Genomic DNA, 25,644 nt, shown 5'->3' with positions numbered 1-25,644 from the left:
GGCTTGGAGAATGCGTGGCTAAGGAATGAATGCAAGAGAGGTAGGAAGATACAAATCTCTAAACTGCTTTTTACAAGATTAAGTTTTTAAAATATTAAGTTTTAAAAAAATCAAATAGCACTTGCATGAGGGGGAGTGTTTCAGGGGTTTAGGGGACGACTTGCCTGTCATTTAAGTTCCTGTTCACTGGTACAAAGGCAAAAGTCTTTTTTTGTTAGGTTGTTTTTTTAACAGGTAATGAAAATATGTCTGTTCAAAACTAGTTTTTGAGGTCTTCCAGCTCAAGCAAAAAAAATATCGCAGTATAGGGAACAAAAGTGAAACTTGGCAATGGAAGAAGGCAGTAACCCTTCTGGTGTCGAGCTTTATCCTCCCTATTCAGAGGCTTGTGGGGGGTGAGAAAAAGGGAAAAGACCCTCTGTTCCCCACAATGAGCTGCATATCTGTGGCTACAATGTCTCCAGGAAATCTTCTTGGTGGTGACCTTAGTCATCATCGTTCTTTGTGGATGAATCCCAGCTCACAGCACAAAGATGCTATTTTCTGATAGAAGGCCATTGCTGTCCTTGTCCCTTGGGGTGTCTACATATCTCTCAGAGGCTGTCATTCAGGTAAAGAAGGATAAATTGGGAAAAAAACAAACAACCCACATTCAGTTTAGATCAGCCACACACTGAAAAACATGCAGCACTAGTCTGGGTTTTGATTGCATAATTTGAGTAAAGAATTGCTTTGTATTGGGCAAAAAATGCTTGCCCTGGTCATGGTTAATGGAAAGAAGACTAGCTTGGATATGAGTATGTCTGGCATTAGAAGTACAAACCACTGCTGCTCAATCAAACAACCAACCCAGCAGGCCCAGATCCTCTGTAGAGGAGAGTAAATAATACCTGCAGCAGCAACGACAAACAGAGAAAGAAGATTTCTGACTAGTATTTGTACAAGTGATTTGTCTTACAGTATAAATACACACAAACAGATGATTGCTCATAATGCATATCTTATTATATGTCATCACCAGAGGAGATGGGACCATTATTACGTTGTTTGTTTGTAATGAATGATACTATTAGTTCTACTGCCAGCTATCACAGCAAATCCAGATGGCAATTTGAGCATCATTCCTGATGCATGCAAGCCTGTGAAGAGATGGTATGCAAAACAATCAGGGGTAATTTCTTAAAAAAGCCCACAGCTCCAAGCACCCAAAACACCTCGTGGTTGCACAGCGGTTAGGTGCCTGCTAAGCTTGGTTTCCTCTGCATGCACAGCTCTATAGAAATCAACAGTGATCCTCAAAAGCATAAACTGTTTACTCAAACACAGCCTAAAAGGGGAGGAAAAATTGTTCAGTAAAAATGTTTTACAAAGGCAGAAAGGAGAATTGCTTTTATTTTTCTTCAAAGAAAATGGTAAGACTTTAAGGTGTGACAACATCACACAAGCAAGGAATTTCCTTTAATTTGCCACTGAGGTAGCAAACTGTTATTACCTATTCACAAGCAGCTGACTGCAGCACAGCATTTCCATAGAATCATAGAATGGTCTGGGTTGGAAGGGACCCCAAGGATCAGAGAGTTCCAACCCTCCCTGCCACAGGCAGGGACACCAACCTCCAGGACTGGATCTACACAAGGTTGCCAAGGGCCCCATCCAACCTGGCCTTGAACACCTCCAGGGACAGGTCATCCACCACCTCTCTGGGCAGCCTGTTCCAGAACCTCGCCACTCTCTCTGTAAAAAACTTCCCCTAATATCTAATCTAAACCTTCCATCCTTTAGCTTCAATCCATTCCCCCTTGTCCTGCCATTGTCCATTCTTTTAAAAAGTTGATTCCCCTCCTGTTTCTCTGCTCCCTGAAGGGACTGGAAGGCTGCAATGAGGTTCCCCTGCAGACTTCTCTTCTCTAGGCTGAACAAGCCTAGAATAATAGCCGGAGCTAGAGACAGTAGGAAGTGAGGCAGAAAGTGAAGAGGAGGAGGAAGGTGCTGCTCAGTGGCAGTACTGTCTTACCTCAGTTCAACCCACCTGCAAAGCTGCCCTTAGGCAGGGCTTGAGGTACCTCTTGGTGACATCTGTGACAGCGCCCAGCATGAAGCATAGGAAGTATTTCTCTTCAGACCAGCTGCACTCAAAGTGCGACCCATAAAAATCAACACACGTTGAAATGGCACTTAAACTATTCTATTAGTGAGGAATTTATAGTTCATGGCAGCTTCCTTGTGGTCCTCAAGAAAAAGTCTCTTAGACTAATCAAAGTCTTACAGGAAAAGCAAGACTGTATTAAACTCATGAACTAGCCGTCTTGCAGCCAAGTGGTCTCACATTTCAAAATAATGAAAGAATAAAAGACTGGACATTTATATGGCTTTTATGATAAGAATTCCTTTCAGGGTCAGAGTGGTGCACACAGACAAGGATAGGGTCATTTTTTCGCTGCTAGGAAATGTGCCTGCTTAAAAAAATGCCACAAAAAAAGTGTGTGTGTGTAAGTGTATATACACAGGTATAGAAGCTTGACATAGATGAACAAGCAGAAACTTATGTCAAAAGAAGAGTAAAGCATATGCATGGCAGAAGACCAGTTTAGAGGCAGATTACATCATCAGTCCTCTACATGGTACCCAGGGATGCACACTCTCCAGCAAAAAGACTTTCAATACCAGCAGCAGAAGTGACAACTGGTGCCCAACTGGCAAGCTTGGCCGTATGACAACCGCAGGAGAGGTGGGATTGGTGGATTTCTGCATTTCATGTCCCTGTGGCAGACTAGCAGAGAGGGCTGCCCTGTGTCTTGATGTTTCTTGGGCACATTTTGGTGCATGTAAGTCACAGGCATGGCACACAGCATAAAGGGGGGGATTTTCCCCTTCTCCAGGCACACTCCCCTCTTTTGGGGTGTGAGGTGCACTCCTCCTCCCTGCACACTCCTTTCAGGTTTCCTTAAATTCCTTTCCAGAGCAGGTATGTACATGGGATATACCCTTGATCTATTAAGTTTATATTTCCTCTGATAAATCATAATAAGGCCTTTTTGTCTTTTATGCTCAGCTTTTGATGATTTTTTTTGTTTGTTTGTTATTATTTAGCACAAATATCCTGTGGATTCATGTAAACAATTGTTTTCACTCTATGGCACATTAGCAGCAATACCAGAGGTATCAGGTACTGGTTCCCAGAGCAGGGTAGCCTCACTTGTCTCTCCACACTGCAACAAATCAGTAGCTTCACACTGATTTAAGGGAAAAAAGGAAGTAAAAAAAAAAAAAGAAAGGTATTTTAAAAACATCTTCTTCCCCCCTTTCTTTAAATATAAATACTCTTTAAAGCAATTTGCCAGCTCGACTTTATCTGGCGGTTTGGCTGATGCCATAATTTTATGTCAAGCTTAAGAAGGAATTAGCAGTAGTGTGATGTCGCACCAGCAAACCTGCCCAGCAGGTCCCCAGCTCCCAGTAAGCACCCCTGGGAACAGTCTGCAATGTGTCTGAACTGAAAAATAAAACACCTGGCTACCTCTGTCTCTGTGTCAGAGATGGAGGAGATCTTCTTTCAGCCTGATCAGAAACAAGTCAGTCTGAAATCTCCTTTTGAAAACTTCCTTCTAAAGTGACAGCAAAATGCTACTACATTGATTTAAACAGGTTACAAAAGAAAAGCTATTTTTCTTAAAAGTATGAGACACTTTTGACCTTTTAAAAATAGACAGTTGACACTTTCTTCTGCCACTTTCCTTGTGAACATGAAAAACTTGTCTCTCTACCATGATTTATTGAACACCGGGGAGTTACAGGCTAATATATCTTAGCAGTTATTGACATATCAAAAATGAATTCAAGCACTGGCTCTTAGCATCTCTTTACTTTGCTGAAGATATACATATGCATTGTACTGACCCCACTAAGTAAGTGGGATAACCATTTAACCAACTGAGTATTAATAGTGATGATTTCACATTTAGAGAAACATAGTGTATATGGTTTTGAAGGATATTATCAGGAGGCACCAACACTGTGTCTTCCTGTCTTTTCCAAAGGGCATGACACCGTATCTTCAAATAAATCAGTGCAGGCATGGGAAAATAAAATGCAAATTTCCATGCAGCAGACAGTAGCAAAGGGGATTTTATTTCTATCGGTGCTTTAGCACCATGCCAGAAATCCAGATGAAAGTCTGCTGAGAGTTTGGTTGCATCAAATTAATTGTCCATGTAACAGTTTCAAATTGGTCTCTCTAATCTGAAAAAGCGTGCCATTAGTCTGCAGAATTGGAACTGATAACGACCGGATCCAACAGCAGAAGCCACATCATTATAAGAATTGATTTTATAATCAGTACAGTTTGTGGGGATAGATACCTCCTCGTGCTCCAGCACTAAGGGGATGTGTTCTACTGGTTTTAGTTTATTGCCAGCAAAGCTGAAAAAGTGTGAAGCTTTGTAAAGTCCAACAAGCAAGGACCAGGTCTGCGGAGGAAGTGGCAGCTTTCTGCAGAAATGCTGGCTCTGCACAAGCAGCCCAGAGAGGTGGGGTTTGTAACTCAGAGCCCTCCAGCCGCTGGGCAGATGTCCCTGCTGCTCCCTGCATCTGGGCATAACTACAGTTTACTTTTGGCTATGAAAGCTTGTAGGGAAGGCAGAAAAATGTCCCTAAAATAAAGACACCCACCCTAACAATGGCACTACGTTCTCAGACACAATGGGCTCTTGAGACCACACTGGCAGGCAAAGATGGTTGTTGCTCAGAGATGCTGACACAAGCTTCATCCCCATATCCTTCCATGGAAATGAGCTAGCAGCATTTACTGCCACTTATCTTTTATTACTTCTCTCTTGGCTTTGATAACCAGCTAATGATGAATAGTTTTGTTAAGATGACCTGGGCAGATGAGGATATTACATTTGGGACAATCATTCATGAGAGCTGAAAGAGGAAAAAGGGGAAAATAATTTCTGGGAAAAATCAATAAGCAGACTGTCTTAGATTAGGAGAACATGTGGCTTCTAAAGCTTTTCCAAACACACCGTCCTGAAGCAGATGTTCCCAGACACTACAACAGGCAGTTTTGAAAAGCTTTAAGGAAGCACACACGCACATGAGAAGCCTCTGGAGGACAGTTTGTTACTACCACCAGTGCATTACAAGAATGGAAAGATGCAGGATAGAAAGTGCCTCAGATATGCACAATTAAACTTATTAGCTAAAAGGAAAAAATGTAAAAAAAAAAAAAAAATCCCTTTTATTCCTCAATTCTGCCATTGAAAGTCTTCTCAGGCTTGTGAGAGGACTCTGAATGCTCACCAGAGCAGATCATGCAGTATGTTGCACTTACTTCAGTGAAAAAATATCTCCATGACTTTGCCCATCATGAGAAAAATATTAGCACTGCTTAATGTAAAACACCATTACAAATACAGACAATGTAAAACACCATTACAAATACAGACATTCTCTTCCAGCTGATAACACCATCCACTACATATTTCAAATGTCCTCCTGAAGGAATTTAGGTTTTTCTTATTCAGTGTTACAGTCTCCCTGTGAAATAATTTCTTCCAGCTAGGATACTTCCTTCTGTCTTCTTTCCTACTTGCATTCATTCTTCCCTTTCATAAAACCTACTTACTGCTCTTGTGTGGTGTACTTAACCAAGGCCTGGACCCTAAAAACTCTTATCCCTGAGTGCTGGCTTCAGGCTCAGCCAAGACCTTACTGCATGATTGGGGTCCTCAGATATAACCTGCCTGGGAACGGGATTTTACTTTATAGTTCTAAAGTTAAAACCAAACCTCTGCCTTGTAAGAGATTGCCAGAGAAAACACAAGCACCAGCAAGAAGTGACTGAGTCAAGAGCTTTACAGAACAAGTGTGCAATGAGGGTTATTTATCTGATTGTGCTATCAGAAGCAGAAAAAAATCACCATTGAGCCCAAATCTACAGGTTCTATATTTGAGGATGAAGAGATGACATATTATTAAAAAAAAAAAAAGTGAGAATTCCATACAATCCTGAACCCTTTCACTAAGTGACTAATGGCAACAAGGAGGAGCCCAACAATACATCTGGGGTCTTATTTGACAAGTAATTGAACAGATCCGAAACCCTGGAAAATCATATACTTCCACCTGAGTTTGCCTTCACCTGCAAACGCTGCAAGATTGCACACATACAAGGAAGTCTTAAGAGGGTAAAGAAAACATGTCATAAAAATTGTGACAAAAATCCAATACCTTAATATATTTCTGTGTTTCTGTGCGTATACTCACAGTATCCCAATAAAAGCAATGAAAAAATAGACCCATGGACAGACGATGGCGCTTACTCCCTAATATCGGCAAACAGCAGCCTTTCTCTGCATCTAACCCCATTTACTAGGACGCTGCTCATGTGTGCCACAAACAGCCTCTGCCACAGCTATGTTGCGCAACTCGTGCTTGTAGAAAAGCCTGGGAAACAAAGGCTTCCTGCTATCTCCTGCTGTTGTGGCACTTTATCAAGAGTGTCCTCAGACTGGACTCAGCCCTTCGATAGGGAGCACTCAGTACTGATTCCCCCTGAGAAGTCTCTGTAGAAATGAGGCAAACCCCTTGAAAACCCAAAGGCAATGCCTGGCCACTTGTGAAAAACCTTCTTCCCCTATGTAAGAGAACTTTGATCTCCCTAGGAGTCCTTCTTGTCCACACTATCCTGGATTGTATCCAGCTGGGGACACAGGAAGAAGTTTGAACTGGAGATGATGCAGGAAACCTTACCTTCAGGTAAGCAGGTTTCCCTGCTCCTTCATCAGGGAAAAAGTGAGAGGAATCTTCCTCTCCAGCCACAGCACTTAAAGAGGGAGGCTGAACAAGAAATGTGGTTTGAATAAATAAACTATATTTTCCTTAGAATTGGCTGGGTCTCTCCTTTTGCTGTACTGCACTGAATATACTCACGATATCTTTCTGTCTGGCTTCATGTATTGTTGTAAACAAACTGGAACTTATAGTGTCTTCACAGCAGATGAGCCTGGCAAAACTTTGTTTCCAGGAACACACTCCGCAAAAATTCTACTGATGAGAGTAAAAAAAAAAAAGTTGAAGAGATCTCAAACCACAAAAATGCCATTTGGAAAAATAATTTTGATGAAATATACTTAAAAACCTTTAAGACTGAAAAAAAAAAAATCTGCCATTTCTGGTTATTATCATTGCTTTACCCTGAAGGATATTTTAGACTTAGCAGCAGAAGTCATGGAAATCCATTGGTTTTAATATATTGGACCTGTATTTACATTAACATTCTACAATTTAGAGGAGTGCTTATTTTCATATCACTTTTAAGTAGACATTGTCTCTAGAAAGCACAAAGCTCAGTATACAAAAGGACACAGACTCAAACTTGAAGGCAATCCTGTGAGAACAACTTCATTTTCAGATTTAAAGAAATGTTTCACGTACACTAAATATTGAATTAAAAACTAATCGACAACTGCTGCACTATTTCTTCTGTTGTGCTGAACCCAAAACATGTATTTTTGGGTTAACAGGAAAATGAAGAAGAAAACGCAACACGTACTAGGGAACTTGATCAGAGCTCTCTCTGAAAGATGCTCTATCTTGAAGTTACCTAAATCCCTAAGGGACTGGGCAGGAGTGCGTGTTTCTTACATGCAGAAAAGTACAGCAAAAATAAAGCAACCAGCAGTACCAGTACACACCTCTTTCTTCTGCACAAAGGCAATAGGGCTTCATTGTACTCTTTCTACCAGCTCAAAGATATTTCTGCAGGATGGCTCTGGGTAAGAGATTCCCCAAGGTGTCCTGTGCTTAGCTGGGAACCTTTGGTGAGGACAGATTAGGTGGCACCTAAGTACAATTGCTTTAAATTTGTGTTTACCCTAGGGACTAAATTACTGGTAAGATGAAGTGGGTACTTTAAAATGACAGGCTCAGGATTTTGTCTCTATAGTGGCACCTATTTAACTTGAGGACCACATAAAGCCCCAAAACAGATGTTTTAGTTTCATTGTTAGAGTAATTTTACTCTGAGTTGATCCTAACCAAACATATTTTTATCTTTTTTTTTTTTGTTTTAAAGTGACACATACTTCTTGGTAATTAATTTTATATCTTATATTCAAGTTAAATGAAAGCAACTCCGCAAGCATATAAGTCCCAAGAAGCCATATAGAGGATACTCTATTTATTTATTTATAGGACCTGTTAAGAGAGATTCATGTTACACAGTGCCTGCATTTCTGCTCACTTTTTTCCTTCATGAGCTGCTAAAGTCAATTTAAGGACATTCATCCGCTGAAGACTGAAAGAGGCAGAGAAACTCATGTTCAGTTGGATATGACCTGAATTCAGTACACTCCTGTCTCCCATCCAGACCTGTGACTCTCCTCATCATTTTGCCTCATCATTCAAACTGTCCAGAAGGGCAGCAACAGGATGCATGCTCTTGTATCCTCCTCCTCATCCTTAAAGACATGCAGACGAAGACTCATTAGGAGAGCAAAGATTTGTGCATGACATGAGTGTAAGGTGCCAAATGAAGAGAAGGAAGGCCCCTATTAAACAGGGAAGAATGTCCTTGATTTTCCTTTGCATCACATTTAGTTAAAAATAAGATGAAAAGACTCTATTAGATCTTCTGCTTATCCACAGATGAGGTACAGCACAGGCAAAGCAGTTCATCCTCCCCACAGTGTCCCACAATGGATGGTGGTCACCCACTGAGACACCAGCTCTGCTGCAGAGTCATTTCAAACTCTGGCCAAAACAGTCTGCTGCTGAAAGCCAGCTGCAGCAGCCCAAGCTTGCCATGACTCACCATCTCCTGAGGGCACAGGCTGAAATCCTGGTTTCATGGTATGCAAGCCACTAACCTACCCATGTGAAAATAAACTGTTCATCACACACGTGTGGACTGGATATGAACAAGTGACCTAGAAATCTGCGGGGTTCAAAGTCCTATTAGCCTCTGCTTGAATCAATCTTCTGTCTCATGAAGCTTGTTGTGAAATATTTTGGGGGGGCTGTGGGGTGGGGCATGGAGATGGAGTACAACCCAAAGTAAATTATGCGTAATACACTCAATAGCAAATAGAAGAACAAAGTGACTATGAAAGAGGAAAATGTGGGAGCAAGGAAAAAAATTCCATGTTGCATGTTGTAACTTCATTTGAATTCCAGTATAAATCTGAATGAATTATACTTTTTAATTTGTTTAACTATGCTAATATTCACCATGGACTAGTGGTTTTAGCAGTATTTTCTCTTTATATGTATGACTCAAGAATTACCATAGCAACTTGCTTTCTAATTAGCCTTCAGTTACTAACAATCAATACGATTAGACAAGGTCAGCACTGGAGTGAGCTCTATAGATTTTTTTCAAAAGGCTACTGGGAGTCAATAATGGCAAGACTCCATTGTCCAGTGGGCTCCTGGATGATCTTCCCCAAACAATGATCACTGCTCTGCTGTTACTCTCCTATGAACAAAAGGAACCACGGCAAATGAGAGCTTTGCCACTCACCCAGATGGCAGAAAGCTTTTAACTTGCCAACAGATTCACAAAATATGGATAATAGAAGCATCCATAGGTCTGCTGATAAAAAGACACCTGACTCTTACAATCTTGGGGTGGATTCTGACAGCACCCTGTCAAAATCAAGAATAAACACGTCATAGATTTTTATCAGTGTGGCTACATCTGAAATCAATCCTCCTGTCTGGGAAGGATCCCTGAAACCTAGAACAGGATGAGACCGGGCAGTTCAAGGGAAGATGCTCCCTGGGATTTAAGCCTGTGCAGTGTTTCGCTTCCTGCTAGGAAGTCCTCCCTCTAGTGACCTGTGCGATTGCTCATTGCTGACACAATTCCCCCCTCATTTTTACAGTCGCTTTCAGCCGTTAACATGCTATCTCTTACCCTGAAAGCACAGTGCCTGGCAGCGCAGCAGGATGAAAACATAATGTGCTATTCAGAGGTACGCTGGGTCCTGGGAATACAAAACAGGCTCCTCAGTACTGACAGATGAAGGCTGATGAAAAGCCACTTTACTTGTTAGTGTGTTTAAGTCTGCTACCAAGAAACACAGGCGAAAACAAGCTTACTTTTAAATACACACTGTGGGTTGTCAATTATGCCCAGGCACGTGGCTGTGGCAGATGAACTGTGATCAATTTACTTGCCTCCATAAGAAAAAGTGCTTGGCACTCTCCTCTACTCTCTGCTGGAGGTTAGCTCTCTGCTGCAGCTATGCCTCCAGCCTCAGCTCATCCTGGCTCGCAGCGCCGGGCCTCCAGAGAGTCAGACTTGGGGAATGGAGGAGTAAAGATGTAATACACAGTGAAAATGTAATGACAAGACAGTCTGGATAACGCTGTGCGATGGCACTTCGAGCCATGGGATTTGAGGCAATATGTCATGACCTTCCTTGAAACAGAATGCCACAAAGAAAAACAAAATAATTTTAAGCTCAAAAAAGGTATTTGTTTATTAAAATGTAAACTATGATATTTAACTTTAAAGCAGAAAAACCACAAAGGAGATTGGAAGGGAACGGAGAGGAGTTTATACCCTCTCTCCCCCGACACCGAGGGATGGCAACATGACCTTTGGAGAAGATTTGGAATTCCTCAATGATTTATTGCAAGTGGGAGTAAGCTCTGCCCAGACCTCCTGTGAAATCCCATTCATCATCTCTGGGGCTGCTCCCTGCTCCCCAATACAGTTTTGAGTATCCATCCCTGTCACCTGTACCTCAAAGCTGTTCCCCTCCAAACATGCCCATTAGCCTGCAAAGGGAACACCCAGTCCCCCTTCTTCCAGGGAGCTCTGCTGCTGCTACTTTTTGTAAAAAGCATTGTCTAATTGGGAACAGAAGAAAATAATAAGCAAATCCTTTTCACCATATTGTGCTTGCTCCTTCTTGCAGCACAGAAGGGAAAAGCCAAAATCTTAAAAATCCAGCACAAGAAGTCTTAAAAATATGGAAAATAAAGCTGAGAAACACATCACCATAAAATTTTGCTCAAAATAAAAGATAAGACTGACAAAGGGATTAGACATGTGTAATGAGTACCTTCTTTTTATAAATACACTAGAAAGGATAAACATTTCCAGATAAAGATGTAGATCTTTGTGCTTTTCAGCAGACAAACAAGACAGAAGTAAATGATGCTTCCAAACAACAGACTAGTTTAATTCAGTTCACCAGTGAAATTCTGCACTATTCCTTGTTTTATTGGAGAAACTTCAGCGTACAAAGGCAACACAGAGACACCATTCCAAGAGTTTCTGCTGAACAGCTCATTATTCATTAAGTGCATTTGTCCTCAGAGGAGGTGAGCACCCTATGAGATGGACACAATAAATGTTTGATATGGATGAGCTATTTCATAATTGTTCCAGAAATGGTCATCTTGAACATATTCCTTTGGCAACTGGCATGAGCAGCCAATGCAAAATCACAGAATGCTTTGGGTTGGAAGGGACCTCAGAGATCATCTAGTTCCAACACCTTCTTGCCATGGGCAGGGACACCTTCACTAGGCCAGGTTGCCCAAAGCCTCATCCGACCTGGCCTTGAACACTGCCAGGGATCTAGGGGCTTCCACAACCTCTCTGGGCAAGATGTGGAGCTTACGCTCCCTAGACAGAACTGCCTTTGCAGAGCTGCCATATCATGGCTCAAGCACAGGACTATCATAAGGCTACATAAAGCTCAAGTATCCTTTATTCAGCTGGGCATGTGAGCTGCCAGGAAAGCTTAAGGTCCTCCTTCTAGAAACAGTACTCACTATCAGCTATGAGGGACAAGGTTCTGAACCAGGAATGTCCACCAGCCTCTCCAAGTTCCCAGCTCCTAATCCTCTACTGACTGCACTGGAAAATGCACAGAGACCAACGGTTCCTCAGCCCTTTGCTCTCATTTCTCTCACAATACTTTGTAATTTCCATCTGTGGTCTTGGCTCCCCAAGTATTCAAAATATTTTATGGCTCAGTATCTGTCTTCCATTCTAAATTCCAGTAATTTAAATCTTTTCCAGACTACTCTGTGTATATACACATATGCGTTATGCAAATATATACATGTATATGTGTGTGTATACACAAATATATATTCTACCATTCAGTAAGTAGTTTACACACAAAAGTTACACAATTCTTAATTTTAAAGAATGAAGCACATGCACATATCTGGAACTCTTCATCAAAAACATGTTCCTGCTTGAGAAATAACAAATATTCACAGCATTTAGTGAGCAAATTGTTCTTGGCTTGGTCACAAAACAATGGGCAAAATGAATCTCTGGTTTTACACCTGGGACAAATGGGGGGCAGCAGTGTCTTTGATAGAAAAATTAAAATGCAGCTCCCTAATAACAAGAAAATGCTCAGCTGCCTTTCCACTGAGCAAAGCAGCCATCAAACTAATGATTAAATCCACATCAATCATTTGGTATAATAGAAATAAAGGCCGTGCAGTATAATGTTGCCAGAGAATCAACATCTCCTGCCTAGAAAATAAATGTCTTGACTTCATCTCAACATTTATTTTCCGTAAATGCTGAGGTTTATATCAGCATTTGTATAGCAATGGGAAACAATCCTTTATTGCAACATGCCAATTCCACTAACATTATTTCTAAAATAAACAGGAAAGCTAGATAAAGTTAATATGGGAAGGTGCTTCTGAAATGCTCCTGAAATTGAATTACCATTTCCTATCTGTTTCCAGCCTTCCTCCTTCTAAGACATAATATTTAGTAGCGGCAACAATAAATATTGAAGAAAATCCCATTTAGAGCAAATCGGGCACAATTTCAAGTAGGTCACACCTTTTGCACTCACTTACTGGTGTAGTTGGATACACACACAAGATTAATAGAAAAAAATCTGACAAAACCCTTTTTTCTCATGAAAAAAATTTTTCCTTTCTAATTCAAACTCGATTTTTTAAAATATCAGTGCTTTTTAAAGTAAACCTAGAGATGACACTACAATGCCTCTCAGGATATATCATCACCCTAGTTCCCACAGACTCATACCATGGTGTACCATGGTGCATCAGCAGCCACAGACGTCCATCAGTCTACCTGTCAGAAGGGCTGAGGATGCTACATGTTTGAGCTGAATAATTAAGTGAGGTGCAACTGCTGTAATTCTGAACGCATGTGTTTCCTGTCAGAATTTCCTTGTTATTCCATTTCACAGAAAAATATAGATTTATTTTTTTTCCCCTGCTTATTCTTGGTAGGAAGAAACCCTTTTCATAATACTACTATTAAAACTCTCTAAAAAAATATTATTGACTTTAATGCTGCTTACTTGTATTTTTTTAAATTTTCTGTTTACAATTCTCTTTGTTTTCAAGTCAACACATTTTACTCTGAATTCTTTCTAGAAATTTCAGACTTAATATGCAGTTGAAATACAATTATTATTTATTTACAAATTATTCAGGGGTATTAGAACTGAACATACTTATTTTAATAAGAAAAAGGTGATTTTTTTTAAATCAAAGCGATACTCTGAAACACTGTATGAAGAAAAAGCACCTTTTCCCACCTACAAGCCACAAATTACATTTGAAAATGTAAAATAAAATTAGAACTGGAAATTCTGAGTTCTTATTTTATTTTCTGGTATACATACATGAGTTTAATGAATATATTTTTCAGCCAGCATAAGAATTATTTTATGTTTCTTTATATTTACAAAGCCACCTAGAAGGTCACTGATTCTGCTCTGAAAGCACATGGATTGTACCACAACTTTAAACTTTATTTACTCCAAACTGGAAGGAAAAGATGGAACTTGCAGAAATTACACTTTTTTGGGGAAAAAAAAATTTGGAATGTGCCAGTAGCCATCTTAGATGTTACAGCACCAGCTCTAGCCCCTCTTGAAACACACAACCCCACCCAAAACCTCCTGAGATGAATCTCAGAAAATTGGCCAGTAAGTGAACGCATCAGCCTCTTTAGTATGCATAAAACATCTTTCCCAGGAGAAAAGAAGAAAGATTATAGTATTAATTCTGCACCACAGGGTGACTGTCAATTATGATGCTCCTTGCTACTGTTATCCGTGGCAATAATCAGCTTCATGCCTTCGATGCAAGGACCTAGAATGAGGGTACCTCCCAAATCTGAATGACTCAGAGGAAGCAAAGATCTGTGCATGCCACACCTGAAGTCTGTCCAGCCCTGTATCCATCCCTAGCTGTGGTAGGGGAGGCCCCGGAAACAGTGTAAGGGCAACTCTACTGAGAAAGTCCCTCTGAATTCTCATTCCTTCTTTTTTAGGTGATTTGCAGCTCAAATCTTTGTGTTAGCTATGTAAGTAGGTGAGACACATTCCCTTCCCCAAATTTTACCAGAGACCCTTCGTATCAGCCAAGACTCGAAGCAAAGTTCCCCAGATGAAGCATGGGTTGTGTGAAGAAGTAGTGCCTCTGGCAGGGTTTTTTTTATTCGATACTTAATAGTTGTATTTTAAGTCCTCTCCTCCAGTTACATTATTAGAAAGGGAAGGAATAATCACTCCTGTCCACATGTGTGAAACCTGACTGTACTGATGATTCCAATATCCCCTATCAAAGGGTTTCCTTCAAGATGAAGGAGTGTTTTTCTGCTCCATTATTTCTCAGATGGAAAGTGTTCCTGAATGTCTTCATCTTGGTGAGCATTTCCTGTTTTGTTCCCTACCCTTTTCTTAATAATTCCTAACATTTCCATTTAGACACTTGCCTTGACCATGGGGCTGAGACTTTTTTTTTATTTTAGAAATGTTCATTTGACCCTTAAATCTCATTTTAAGTGAATGAGGCTAATTAAGAGCCCATATTTAGATATGCTAAAGAGCTATCTTCAATTAACCTGCATTAATTTTATCTGCTTTGTTTGTGTAGAGCAGGAGACAAGAACATTGGATCAAAGTTTCCTCCTAAAGGAGAATAGGTACTCCCATAAAATTTGCCCACATTTCATCTTTTATGAATTTAGGTAATCTGAATATTACATCACTGAGAAGAGGCAATGAAGCATTTGGCATATAATTAGGTAAGTGAATTTCCCTTTTTTTGCTTTACCTACATCTGTGTCTAAACAACTGAAAAGCAGGGACCAGAAATGATCTCCAAGATGATTCTTGCATTAAATATTTCAGTCTCTAATGCTGCCCTCAAATCAATGCTGTTAACAAAGAAAGATACTGCTAACTAATGTTCATTACCACAAAACTCATCATTGCTCAACAAAAGGAAGTAATGACAAAAAGTATTTTCTTTTTTCCCTTCCTTAATCAATTTTATCAAAGAAAGCAAGCATCAAGATACCAAACCACACAGAAAGAATTATGGAATACTTCCTTTCTTGTACTCTAACAGGTTTCAATTAAAATATGCAAATATTAACATGATTTCTGGGACTTTTTAAACAGAAAAGTTAGCAAATGTTGATACGGACACTATCAACTGACTTTACATTTGCTAGCTGCTTCTTCTGAGGGTTTTTACTTTATTTGTGATTTTGTTCTGCCCAAGCATTAGCAAGAGATTGAGATCAGGGTGTGCATTTAATGAAATATCACAAAGCTGTAATTAAAATCTCTGCTCTTTGACATCAACAGTAAGTTAATGACATGGATAATAAATACCTACTTCACAGTTTTGGGGGATGATGACAGTAACTGTAAGTGTAAGATCTCTTCCACATCTCTTCCAGCTTTGGCAGGAAAAAGCAGGATGCCAAATGACGATGCAGCAAAACATTTACAGATTATAATAAAACCACCTAGTCTTCACTTGATTACTTACTACATTTAGAACACAAGGTATAGCTTCTACTTTCAGGAAATAAATGGAATTAAGAAAACAGTAGGCTTCTTATGCATTCAACAAAACACCTAAGTTTGCTATCCAAGGGATGAGATTCGCAAAGGCTGAAGAAGGGTCATCTGAAGTAATGGTGCTCCTTGGAGAAGAAGATGCACCCAAGCTGCTTATGGCTGTACTGACAGACAGCAGCACAAGGCATAACTTTGCCCAGCTCTTACACCAATGATACATTACAGAACCCCTGGGATAAGCTAATTTTGCCCTTCAAATCCTGCTTGTGGTAACCCATTTCAAAGGCCAGAGTGTAGCAATGGGTAAATGAAGACTGACACACTGGAAGGGGGTGGGACCTGGTGACCTCTTGAGGTCCCTTCCAACCCCTACAATTCTGTGATCCTGTGAAGCTGTTGGGCTAAGGAACACGTATGGTGCATACAGCAGAGGATAACCATTCTTACGTGATTTTGCAACTAGAGGCCTGAAGTGCAAGCAACCCCCCAAGCACAGGAAAGAGCCAGTCCAAACCCACCGATCACCATCAAACATGGACAGTCAACTGGGGCGAGGGCATCTGGGACTCGTGAATCTACTTGGGGGAAGTGGGAAGCCTCCTGTGACTGCTCAGTGCCTGACACCAGCATGCCATGGCTGGGCAGCCTTTAATGCCTGCTGACTTGTGCAGGATTAGACCAGTCAGAGAAAAGGGAAAGCCCTGTATCATAACAATGGCACCATTAAAACATTTATTCTTTGGGATGTCAGCCTGAACTTTGAATTTCTTTGCTTATGCTGGTTACTTGCCTTAATGTTTTTGATCTGTAGCCCTCTGTTCCCTGGGAGAAAATGCATATTTAGACTAATTTAAATGCATTAAGTAGCATACTTATTTTCGTGCCCTGCCCTTAAGATGCAGAATGTTACACATAACTTCCTATAATGTCAATTAGAATTTAATATCTATAGAGTTGCACCTTGAGAATATACCCTGGAGTATTTATTACCAAAGTGTGATTGTTACCTGATTCACTACATATTTTGGTACACAGAATGCACTGTGTTCCCCTTACACCTTAGGGTTGTAAATAAATATTTTTGCAAATGTGCATTATTTAACTTATATATCACAGCAGATCCTGCAAATCTGTTAAAAAAATTAATAGCCCATTTATCCAAATGATGCAGCGAAAGATAGAAAGGAACTCCTGCCTAGAACCAATTTCCAAATGTCTCTGTTACACTGAATCCTAACTACTTTCTCAAAATAGCTTTAATTATCTTATTTAATCACTGCCGTTTGCATACCAATTGAGGCAGTATATGATACATTGTACAAAAAAGATGGGAGAAGCTACAGAATACTGACCAGTTTTCTTGGTAGCAGAAGACACAGACTGCTGAACCTTAGATCACTAGGTGATTTCTGCCTCCCCCACTTCCTTCCCATAGTTTTGGGCTATATGCTGCCAAGTGTTGCAGAATCATACGCTGGGGTGGAATGAAAGTAACCGTTTCAAGAGCGCATGGGATGATAGACATCCCTCAGCCATTTGCTAGCACAGGCATCTTTGACAGCTCCTGCTGAAAAAAAAGCCTGGACGGTGAATCCACCAATTTGCCAGGTTGTTAAAACTTTCTAAATAAAGTGAATACTTCCCACTACGCCATAATGACCTGATGAGACTTTTACAATCAAGCCATGAACTCTGATTGTTCCCCACTCACAGGAAGAAATGCGCCATGATTCAGCAATGTACTTTAGCAATTGCTTCAAAATACTGAGTGGCCTCCATGGTCCTCAGGTACATCACCTCAGTTTAGATAAAACATAAAAGGTAATTTAGACTGATCTAATTAAGTCAGAGGAAAGCATGACCTGCCTTTTAGCCTACAGGGGCAAACAGGGGAAATTTTAGCATCGTACATCAGGTTGGTTGTTATATATGAAGTAAACTGCTGTGTATCTAGGTCACAGATCTAGATTGCTTTGTATGAACCAACACTAGATCAACAGTCTCAGCAAAAAAGGATAAAAGCTTGAATGCACTGAGTGATTAAGTAAATACATGATTCAAAGCTATTTTCTCTAGAAATTCATGAGGAAGCTATAGATAGCTCGTGTGTATATTCCTGCTGTCTTCCATAGACTGAAGATTTCAGTTTCCTGGAGAGTCAATGCTGGCAAACCCTAAAAGTTTTAGCTTCCAGGATTTTCAGAGTTCTTGAGTTTAGCTCATCAAACTTCATTAATGACCACGCAGTTCATGTTCTTAAACTGTCTCTTTGCCAAAATCTGTTAGAGAAATGCCAAAACACAAAACAGGTCCAATATGGGTGTTTTTTACCTGTGACATCTTCTAGCTCAAGAAGCACTTCATCCACATGGCTGAATTTTCTTGAGCTGCACAATGTTTGGATTTGAGAGTGAATGATCAAACCAAGCATTATGTTTAAGCTTAAACCCTTCAAAAGAATAAGTGATTCATTTTCAGGGGGCACATGCCTCAGGATACAAATGTGAAGCCTCTCTGGCTTGAGTAGGGTAAGGTGATCAAACTGAACTTCCTATAAATACGATACATTCACAAATTTACTTCGCTACTTTGGAGGAATAGGAGGAACCTTAGCAAGAGAAGGATAGACTTAATACCACTTCAGACCATCTCTCCTCCAAATTAAGTACTTTCAGAGCAGATTGAAGATGACATATGAGCTGCAGAGCATGTTGAATTGATTTTGCCATGTATGTGCCTGCACGAGGCTGCTTTTTAATTTAGTAACTGGAGGGTTAATTAGTTCTGGGAGTGTAAACATGTTGGTTAAGCAGGAGTCCAGACGAGCTGCCACGTTTCAGTTGGATAAGACTTAGGACTAGACTAAACATGTAGCAAGAAGAACTAATCTGCTTCTCTGAACATCTATATCCTAAATTAACACAAAACCAGAACTGTGCAGAAGTTGGAGAGCTGCTAGTGACAAGCTAGGTAGCCTGCTCCTCAGATCTGGGGGTTTCTGAGGTAGTTTTCTATAATAAATTCAAGTTGTACCTTTAGTAAGAGAAATATCAGATAATTAGAGCCTGACAGTTCATTTCATAACCTTAAACATCTTATCTAAGAACAAAAGAAGATCTTCTCCAAGAAGATACTCGGGGAAAGTCGTTGCTCTATAAGACAGTTTGCAGAATGGATTTTTCATGTTTTTTCAGTAACTGAAGGAATTCAGATGGGTGAGAAGAAAATTACAAGTTACAGATGGTTCAAATGGGCTCTCATTCTTTCAAAAGACTTCAGAAAACGGTAAAAGTACTCCAGTGACACTTTGGCCAAATAAATTTCAATCAGATTTTCCAAAATAAGAAAATCAGATTAAGCCCAAAAGATTTTGCCTTGGTAAGTGAAACTGGAGCTTTGCAAGCAAGGATCATTAGGAGTCAAGGTCACTATTATCCATTCTTGGAAGTCCTTAGGCAGTCCAAATGGAAAACAAGGATCACCTATCCTGAGTACTGTGAATAGAGCCTGACTGGAAGTATCTGAAAATATTTGACATTCTGTGGCAAAATACATGTGTTCAGAGCTCTCAGCTACGTGGCTGCATAGGAAGAAACTACAGTGAATAGAGAAAGCAGCAACATGTAAAAAAACAATTGAATGATTTTTCTTTGAAAAGCAGAGATTTTTGGTCACTCTGTTTAAAAGCCTTCAATCAGTCTGAACAGAAATACAACAGAGTTAAGTTTCTCGTGGAGGACTCATCTCAGATTCAACCAGCTCATCCTCAATGGATGAGTCCAAAAATCACCATTTCCCCACAACTTCTGGGCTTTAAAACCTACCCTGTTGTCAGAAACACAATTAGAAATGGTCTACTAATGACAAAAATAATGTGTACAGATATGCCGGACTGCGTAAAACAACATTTTTCTTCAGTAATCCATTCAGGAGGTATTGTCATGCTCTTCATTTTTAGTCTGTTTAGTCCTAGGTGAGCACATACACATACTACATTGAAGTATCTCATTTGTATACATCAGGCTATCCACATTTTACCATATGAAGTATCACATTATTAATAGCTGTTTTCCTTAAATAGACTGGTTTGCTTTAATCTTTCTTTCTGTGCATGATCTTGCAAGAGTAACAAGGCTTTCATACAAAGGCTGTGTTTTTATATGCAAATCTATCATTTGATTGAACGCTTTTTTGTCCCTACATTGTCATGAATATTTCTGATGAATGTTTTATGGGTTAGGTCTAGGATTTGTGAGCTATTTCAAATTTTATCTGTTTGCCATATCATCTGCAAATACCGCATCTTTGTGGATGTTGATTGGTCTCATTTACATATTTATCACACTTTTATTTTCAAGGATGTTTTGCTATAGACTGTCTGTCCCCATTTCTCCTCCATGTACTAATAGTACAGAGATGTATTTTTAAATTGAGCTAATTTCCATATATAATTTTTTTTGGTTAACAATAAATCACCACTTAAAGCCACCCTATTCAATGTGATCACTACCTTCATCCATGTGACATATGACTCTGAGTAAATAAAGATAATGGGAGCAGTTTACAATGTACGTTGCAACCCACTTCATAGTCCAGAGAGCTCAATGGTTTTTCACAAGGACTAGGCTAAAAAGAACCCTGCAGGACTGGGGAGAAACAAGTGCCAACAAAATGCAGAGCTGATCTTATTCCCAGCTGGTAACTCTTGGCCACAAAAAGTTGTTGGGTTTTTTTCTCAAGAAAAACAACTATTTAGAGTCCTGTTTTGACAAGATGTTGAGGGTCCAGATCCACAAGTGGGATGCAGCAACTGGAGGCTTTTTAGTGTGTACAACATGTCAGTAGATGGTTCCTGGCCTTAAAGTGATGCCCTGAAAGCCAGCTCATGCTTCAAAAAAGGGCTAAATGCCATGTGAGCTTTTCCACTTGTTGACCAGTGGCTCTTAAATCCTCTTTGCATATTCACTGCTTGTTCTCCATCTGTCCATCCATGTGCCCATTCATCCATCTCTAGGTTCAATATCCTTTCCCTTTCCTTGCCATATCTTTTGGTGCATTCACCTTCTTGCTATATCCCTTATTTACACAAGAGTACAAGGGAAAATGGTAGAAATAATGCAGTAAAACATTGGCAATTGATTCCTTTTAGTCTTGCTGTTAGATACCCAGCACTGAAAAAGGCGCTGACTTTAAAGTGCATTTCCCCACTCCAACCCATCTGGAGCAAACAGCCTACTTGTGATCTTCCCCTGCCAGGGTGCAAGCATTGGGTGTGTTCCTAAACAAAACACTGTGATTTGCTCATATATGAAATAATTTAGAAAAATCATATGTGATCCAGAATATCTCAGTTTGGACAGTGACAGTTATAATTTCTGGTGCTAGCACTAATTAACCCACAGATTTTCTGTCATTAAAGAATAGCTAGAAACATTACTAAGGATTTTTCCTTCTAGTGGCTGAGGGCTGCAATAGATCCACAATAGGATACTAATGAATGAAAGGTGATCATATTTATAGCTCCACGCTTATGACTAATATTCACAGAAATTAGATGCTTACACCCTTTACGCACTAAAATTTTTGGACATATCACTTGTAATAAACTTCCCTCATGCACCCTGCCAGCTGAATAACATGCACAAAAAAATCCTATTATTCACTAGTGAAAAGGGAATTGGCTGCCCTGTTATGAACAGGAGTTCTTTCCTTCTTAATCTTTTATTGATTTATTCCAATCTATTACAAAATTCTCAAAAGTAATAATTTTCCCATGTTCTTCTGCTACATCACTGTATTTATTAACTGCAGTGACGCTCCCTGCTGGACCAACTCTTTGAGTACTGCACTTTTCCTGATAGAAAATGCATTTATGACAATGTTTTGGACTATGTTCTTAAAAGTGTCTACTTTTTCAGAAAGATGAAACTAGGCGAAGCTCAGAGTTAGGCCTTAGCACACAGGCAGTAAAAGGAGCTGCATCCAGACACTGCTTTTTCAAGTAAAATGGTTGTCCCCTGGTAAACATTCACAGAATCATTAAGTTGGGAAAAGACCTCTAAGATCATCAAGTCCAACTGTGAACATAACACCATCATGACCACTAAATCATGTTCTGAAGTGCCATGTCTACACTTCGCTTTAACACCTCCAGGGATGGTGACTCCACCATTTCCCTAAACAGCCTATTCCAGTGCTTGACCACTCATTCAGTAAAGACATTTTTCCCAATTATATTCATACATACATTTTCTCTAGGTCATCAAGTCCTGCAAAAGCTCCTTTTGGAATGACTCTCATCTTAGTGAGGACGAATCTCCTGAAAATAGAGAAAATAGGGAGATTATTCATTATTCACAACACAGGACGGCATTGGAGCATTGTCAGCACAAGAGAGGCCTTTATCACTGGTACAAGGATGGTCTCCAGGCTTGAGACTTCAGCATCTAAACACAACTGCAATGTTCATAGTCTTCATGAGACTCCAATTGCCTGCCTGGACCAAAATGAAAGCACAGCATTTGGACCCCTCTGGAGCTCCTCAGGGTAAAACATACCTGTCAGTAGTTCCAAATGCCCCATTTGTTTCAGTAAGAAATTTAGGCTGGGTCAGTGCAACTTTCCTGTGTGCTGTGAGTGGACAGTGTCTTTCTCATCCTAATCTCTCCTTTGAGAAATGCTCAAGCTAATGATGAAAGAGCCCTGTGGAGGCAGACTGGGGTGAATTGCTAACACAAGGTTGTAAGGTGGTATGTGTATACTCATGCAAGAATAAGCCTTAACTCACTACACAGATAATTGAGGGAGTCAGCTACTATCACCTGTCAAGTGCAACTTTAATAGCCTTTATTTCTTCTCACAGCCTCTCTTCTAATTAGTTCATAATGTGCCACAAAACTGGGTTTTGTAATACACAACTTGATCACACATGCACCAAGACAACATTTTAATAATTTTTAAAGGTCATAAAACATGCTTTATGAAGAAAAAGCATTTAAAATATCATATAAACCTTTTGTTAAGTGGACTCATCTGCTTTTATCACAATAAACAGAGAACTACAAAATTTCTGATGGCACTTAGCAAATGAAAGGTAGGATTGCTACTACTCCTTGGAGAAATAAGGTGTTATCCAGGTAATTGCTTTCTTTCACGCATTTAATCATTTGTTAGGTAGTGAGCACAAACAGTTGCATATATTAACAAGACCTGCTCATCAAGATACATTCTTCACATGATACACTTATCACTAGATGCCAGGTCAAAAAAGTCTGGATGGGACATGAGAAAGCCCACAGAGATTTTGTAGGGAAGAAATATCGTATTTTTGTATTTGCTGCTGAGAATAAAATTCATATTCAAACTCCCAGATATTAAATACCAAGTGGATAATTAACCAAGACATCAGGTAAGACTGGTTGCAATCAGGGACAGATGTTTAAAACTGGTATTTTCTTTTAAAAAAGAATTAAAGAAAGAAATCACTTGTGTTACATGCATGAATACCACCCTGTGATTCAGTTTCTTAGTCTACTCTCCCAGGGAAATGAAATTAATTGTTTTCTGAATAACTATGGAAGACCTTTATTTTTTTTATTCTCTCAGTGAGCATCCCTGCCAGACCATCCCTCATTTTTATCATCTCAGAACTGGTTTTGCATGGCTGCTTAGGATCGTCTTTCAGCTCGTGTCTGTGCTGCCTTACTGTAACTGTAGGAGGGCAGAAATGGGAACTCAGTGTGGTATTACTTGCTGTGCAGACCTGCAAATTTTAACGCAGTACCTCAAAACCAGAGACTTACTTTCTTACCATTCACATAAAGTATTCATGCAACCCTCATCTATTTTTTATTTCAGCTGATTAGTTTAGAATTTTCATGGGAGATTATAATGTTTTAATCAAAGTCTTAGGGAAAAAAATGTATTATTCTGATAGAATACCACTGCAAAAGGTTCCCATTTTTTAATTGTAGGTCTTCAGTAGAATCTACTCCCTCATTTAGATTCTCAAATGTGAGTTAATCTTAAGTGGGACAAGGCCAATGCACGCCTCACCTAGCTCTAGAGATGTCACTGTGATTACACTAGGAGTGAAGTTGTCCCCTTGATTTTTTAAACATTGAAATTTATGGTATTTTCAGTCCTGAAAGATGATGAAGTCAATTTTGTATTCCATTATTCTTGTATCACCATTAATGTAAGTCTGAAAGAGCTTCAACATGCTGTCACACAAGAATTACAGTATTGAGATTATTATCCAAACATCAGAAGGATTAAAGAGCTTCGAGCAAAGCTCTAACCTGGATTAGGCAATTTGTAAAGCCCTGCTGAAAACAGTGCTGGTGTAATGCATGCAAAGCTGCGGCTGCGCTCTCTGAGTGCAGATAGGTACAATGGGCCCTTGCAGAACACCCAGCAGGCTTAGTGCTACAAAGCTAAACCATCAGGAAACTCTCTAACTTTGATCTGCTTTGAAACCTTTCCTAAACTCTCCTTTGTAGAGGTTCACGCCTTATTTTGCAGCCCTAGACACCTGTAATTTCATCTTTTTTATGGCAATATTCTAAAATGAATCCTCTCTCTAGGGACAGATCATCAGGAGGTTTGCAATTCCTTAATTAAACACTGCCCTATGCCACGCTTCACCACAACAAAAATTTACACCCTGATCCTGAAACTAGGAATTTCATTCATAGATGAGGCTACAAGCAAAGCCACAAGTGCACAGAAGTAAGTCAAACCTCGAGTTTCTTTGTTGAATACCCTGCTATTCTGCACTAATAAGGTGCCTGAATTCAGGAGCCACACGTCTAATGCCCTGGAGCAGTTAAAGTAGAATTGAAGTTTAATAGCTGAAGTCTCACATTCCACTTAAAAAAGTTAAGGTTAATTGTTTTAAGCATCCCTGAGTAGGCTAATAAAGTCAGCTTTAATGGTATAATGAACACTGAAAATTAGAATCAGCTACTTGTTGAATTATCAACTGTATAATGAATAGGAGTCTATTATAAGTAGCCAAATGCTGTATTGACGATAAATCTCACCAATTAGGCTCCAAGAATCAATCTGTACTTAACTTGAGATACTGGCTGTTCAGTACCAGTTCTTTCTGAGGTAGAAGGAGATGAAATAATTCAAAAGCATTTCCTTGGGTTTGTTGCTGTCATTATTTTAGGGTCAAAGAAATGACTACAGCCCACCTTCATTCAAACCTGTTTCGTGTCCAGACACACAAGTAAACAAAAGCATCCTTTAAAAGCCATGTGCTTAACGGACAGATGTGGTATTTGGTCCTCAAAAAAATTATGTTAGCACTTGGGCAACAGCAAGAAAAGTGCTGAAAGGCCTAAACACTCAGTGCATGGCATGGGATCAGAGCCTGACACAAGGCATGAGGAAGGTGAAAGCAAAAGTTAGGTGACCCAACAATCTGTATGCAGAGCTAGCCTCCAGGAAACACTAGATCTCACCTCCCAGAGCTTTCAGCTCTGCATCAGAACAGGAGATTTGGCACCAGCCTCAACAGATGCAGGGAGTGCCCCCTTGCAGCAGGCTTTGCTGGGAGGGAGGAAGGCATCATGGTCACTCAGCACAGACCTGGCAGTGGAAGCACGGCCACAGTGAATGGGAGTTTTGGTTTCGACTCCACCCCTCAACCCTGAGTGGTGCAAACTCCTGTCTTGCATGACCCAGCAGGATGGTCAGCAGCCAAGGTACCTCTCCTTGCCTAAGATCAAGCATTGTTCAGCCAGGGCTAGACTCTTTTTGCCATCAGAGGATAAGGGGGAATTTAATC

At 40.0% G+C, this 25,644-nt stretch overlaps 1 protein-coding gene across 1 annotated transcript in view; it reads right to left on the bottom strand.

Moving 5' to 3' along the window:
- The window catches only part of FSHR (follicle stimulating hormone receptor), a gene marked incomplete at both ends in the record, with an annotated part of 80,159 nt that overhangs the window by 27,392 nt on the left and 27,123 nt on the right, over positions 1-25,644 (bottom strand). Inside the window, one exon of the mRNA XM_084261480.1 lies at positions 22,096-22,167. Coding sequence (XP_084117606.1) covers positions 22,096-22,167 — 72 coding nt within the window. The remainder of the gene's footprint in view (positions 1-22,095; positions 22,168-25,644) is intronic.

The sequence above is a fragment of the Gallinula chloropus genome (assembly GCF_964237585.1).
Source record: "Gallinula chloropus genome assembly, chromosome: 3".
NCBI classification, from domain to species: Eukaryota; Metazoa; Chordata; class Aves; order Gruiformes; family Rallidae; genus Gallinula; species Gallinula chloropus.
The sequence above is the reverse complement of the archived record's forward strand: the minus strand, read 5'-3'. Positions and strand labels throughout refer to the sequence as shown.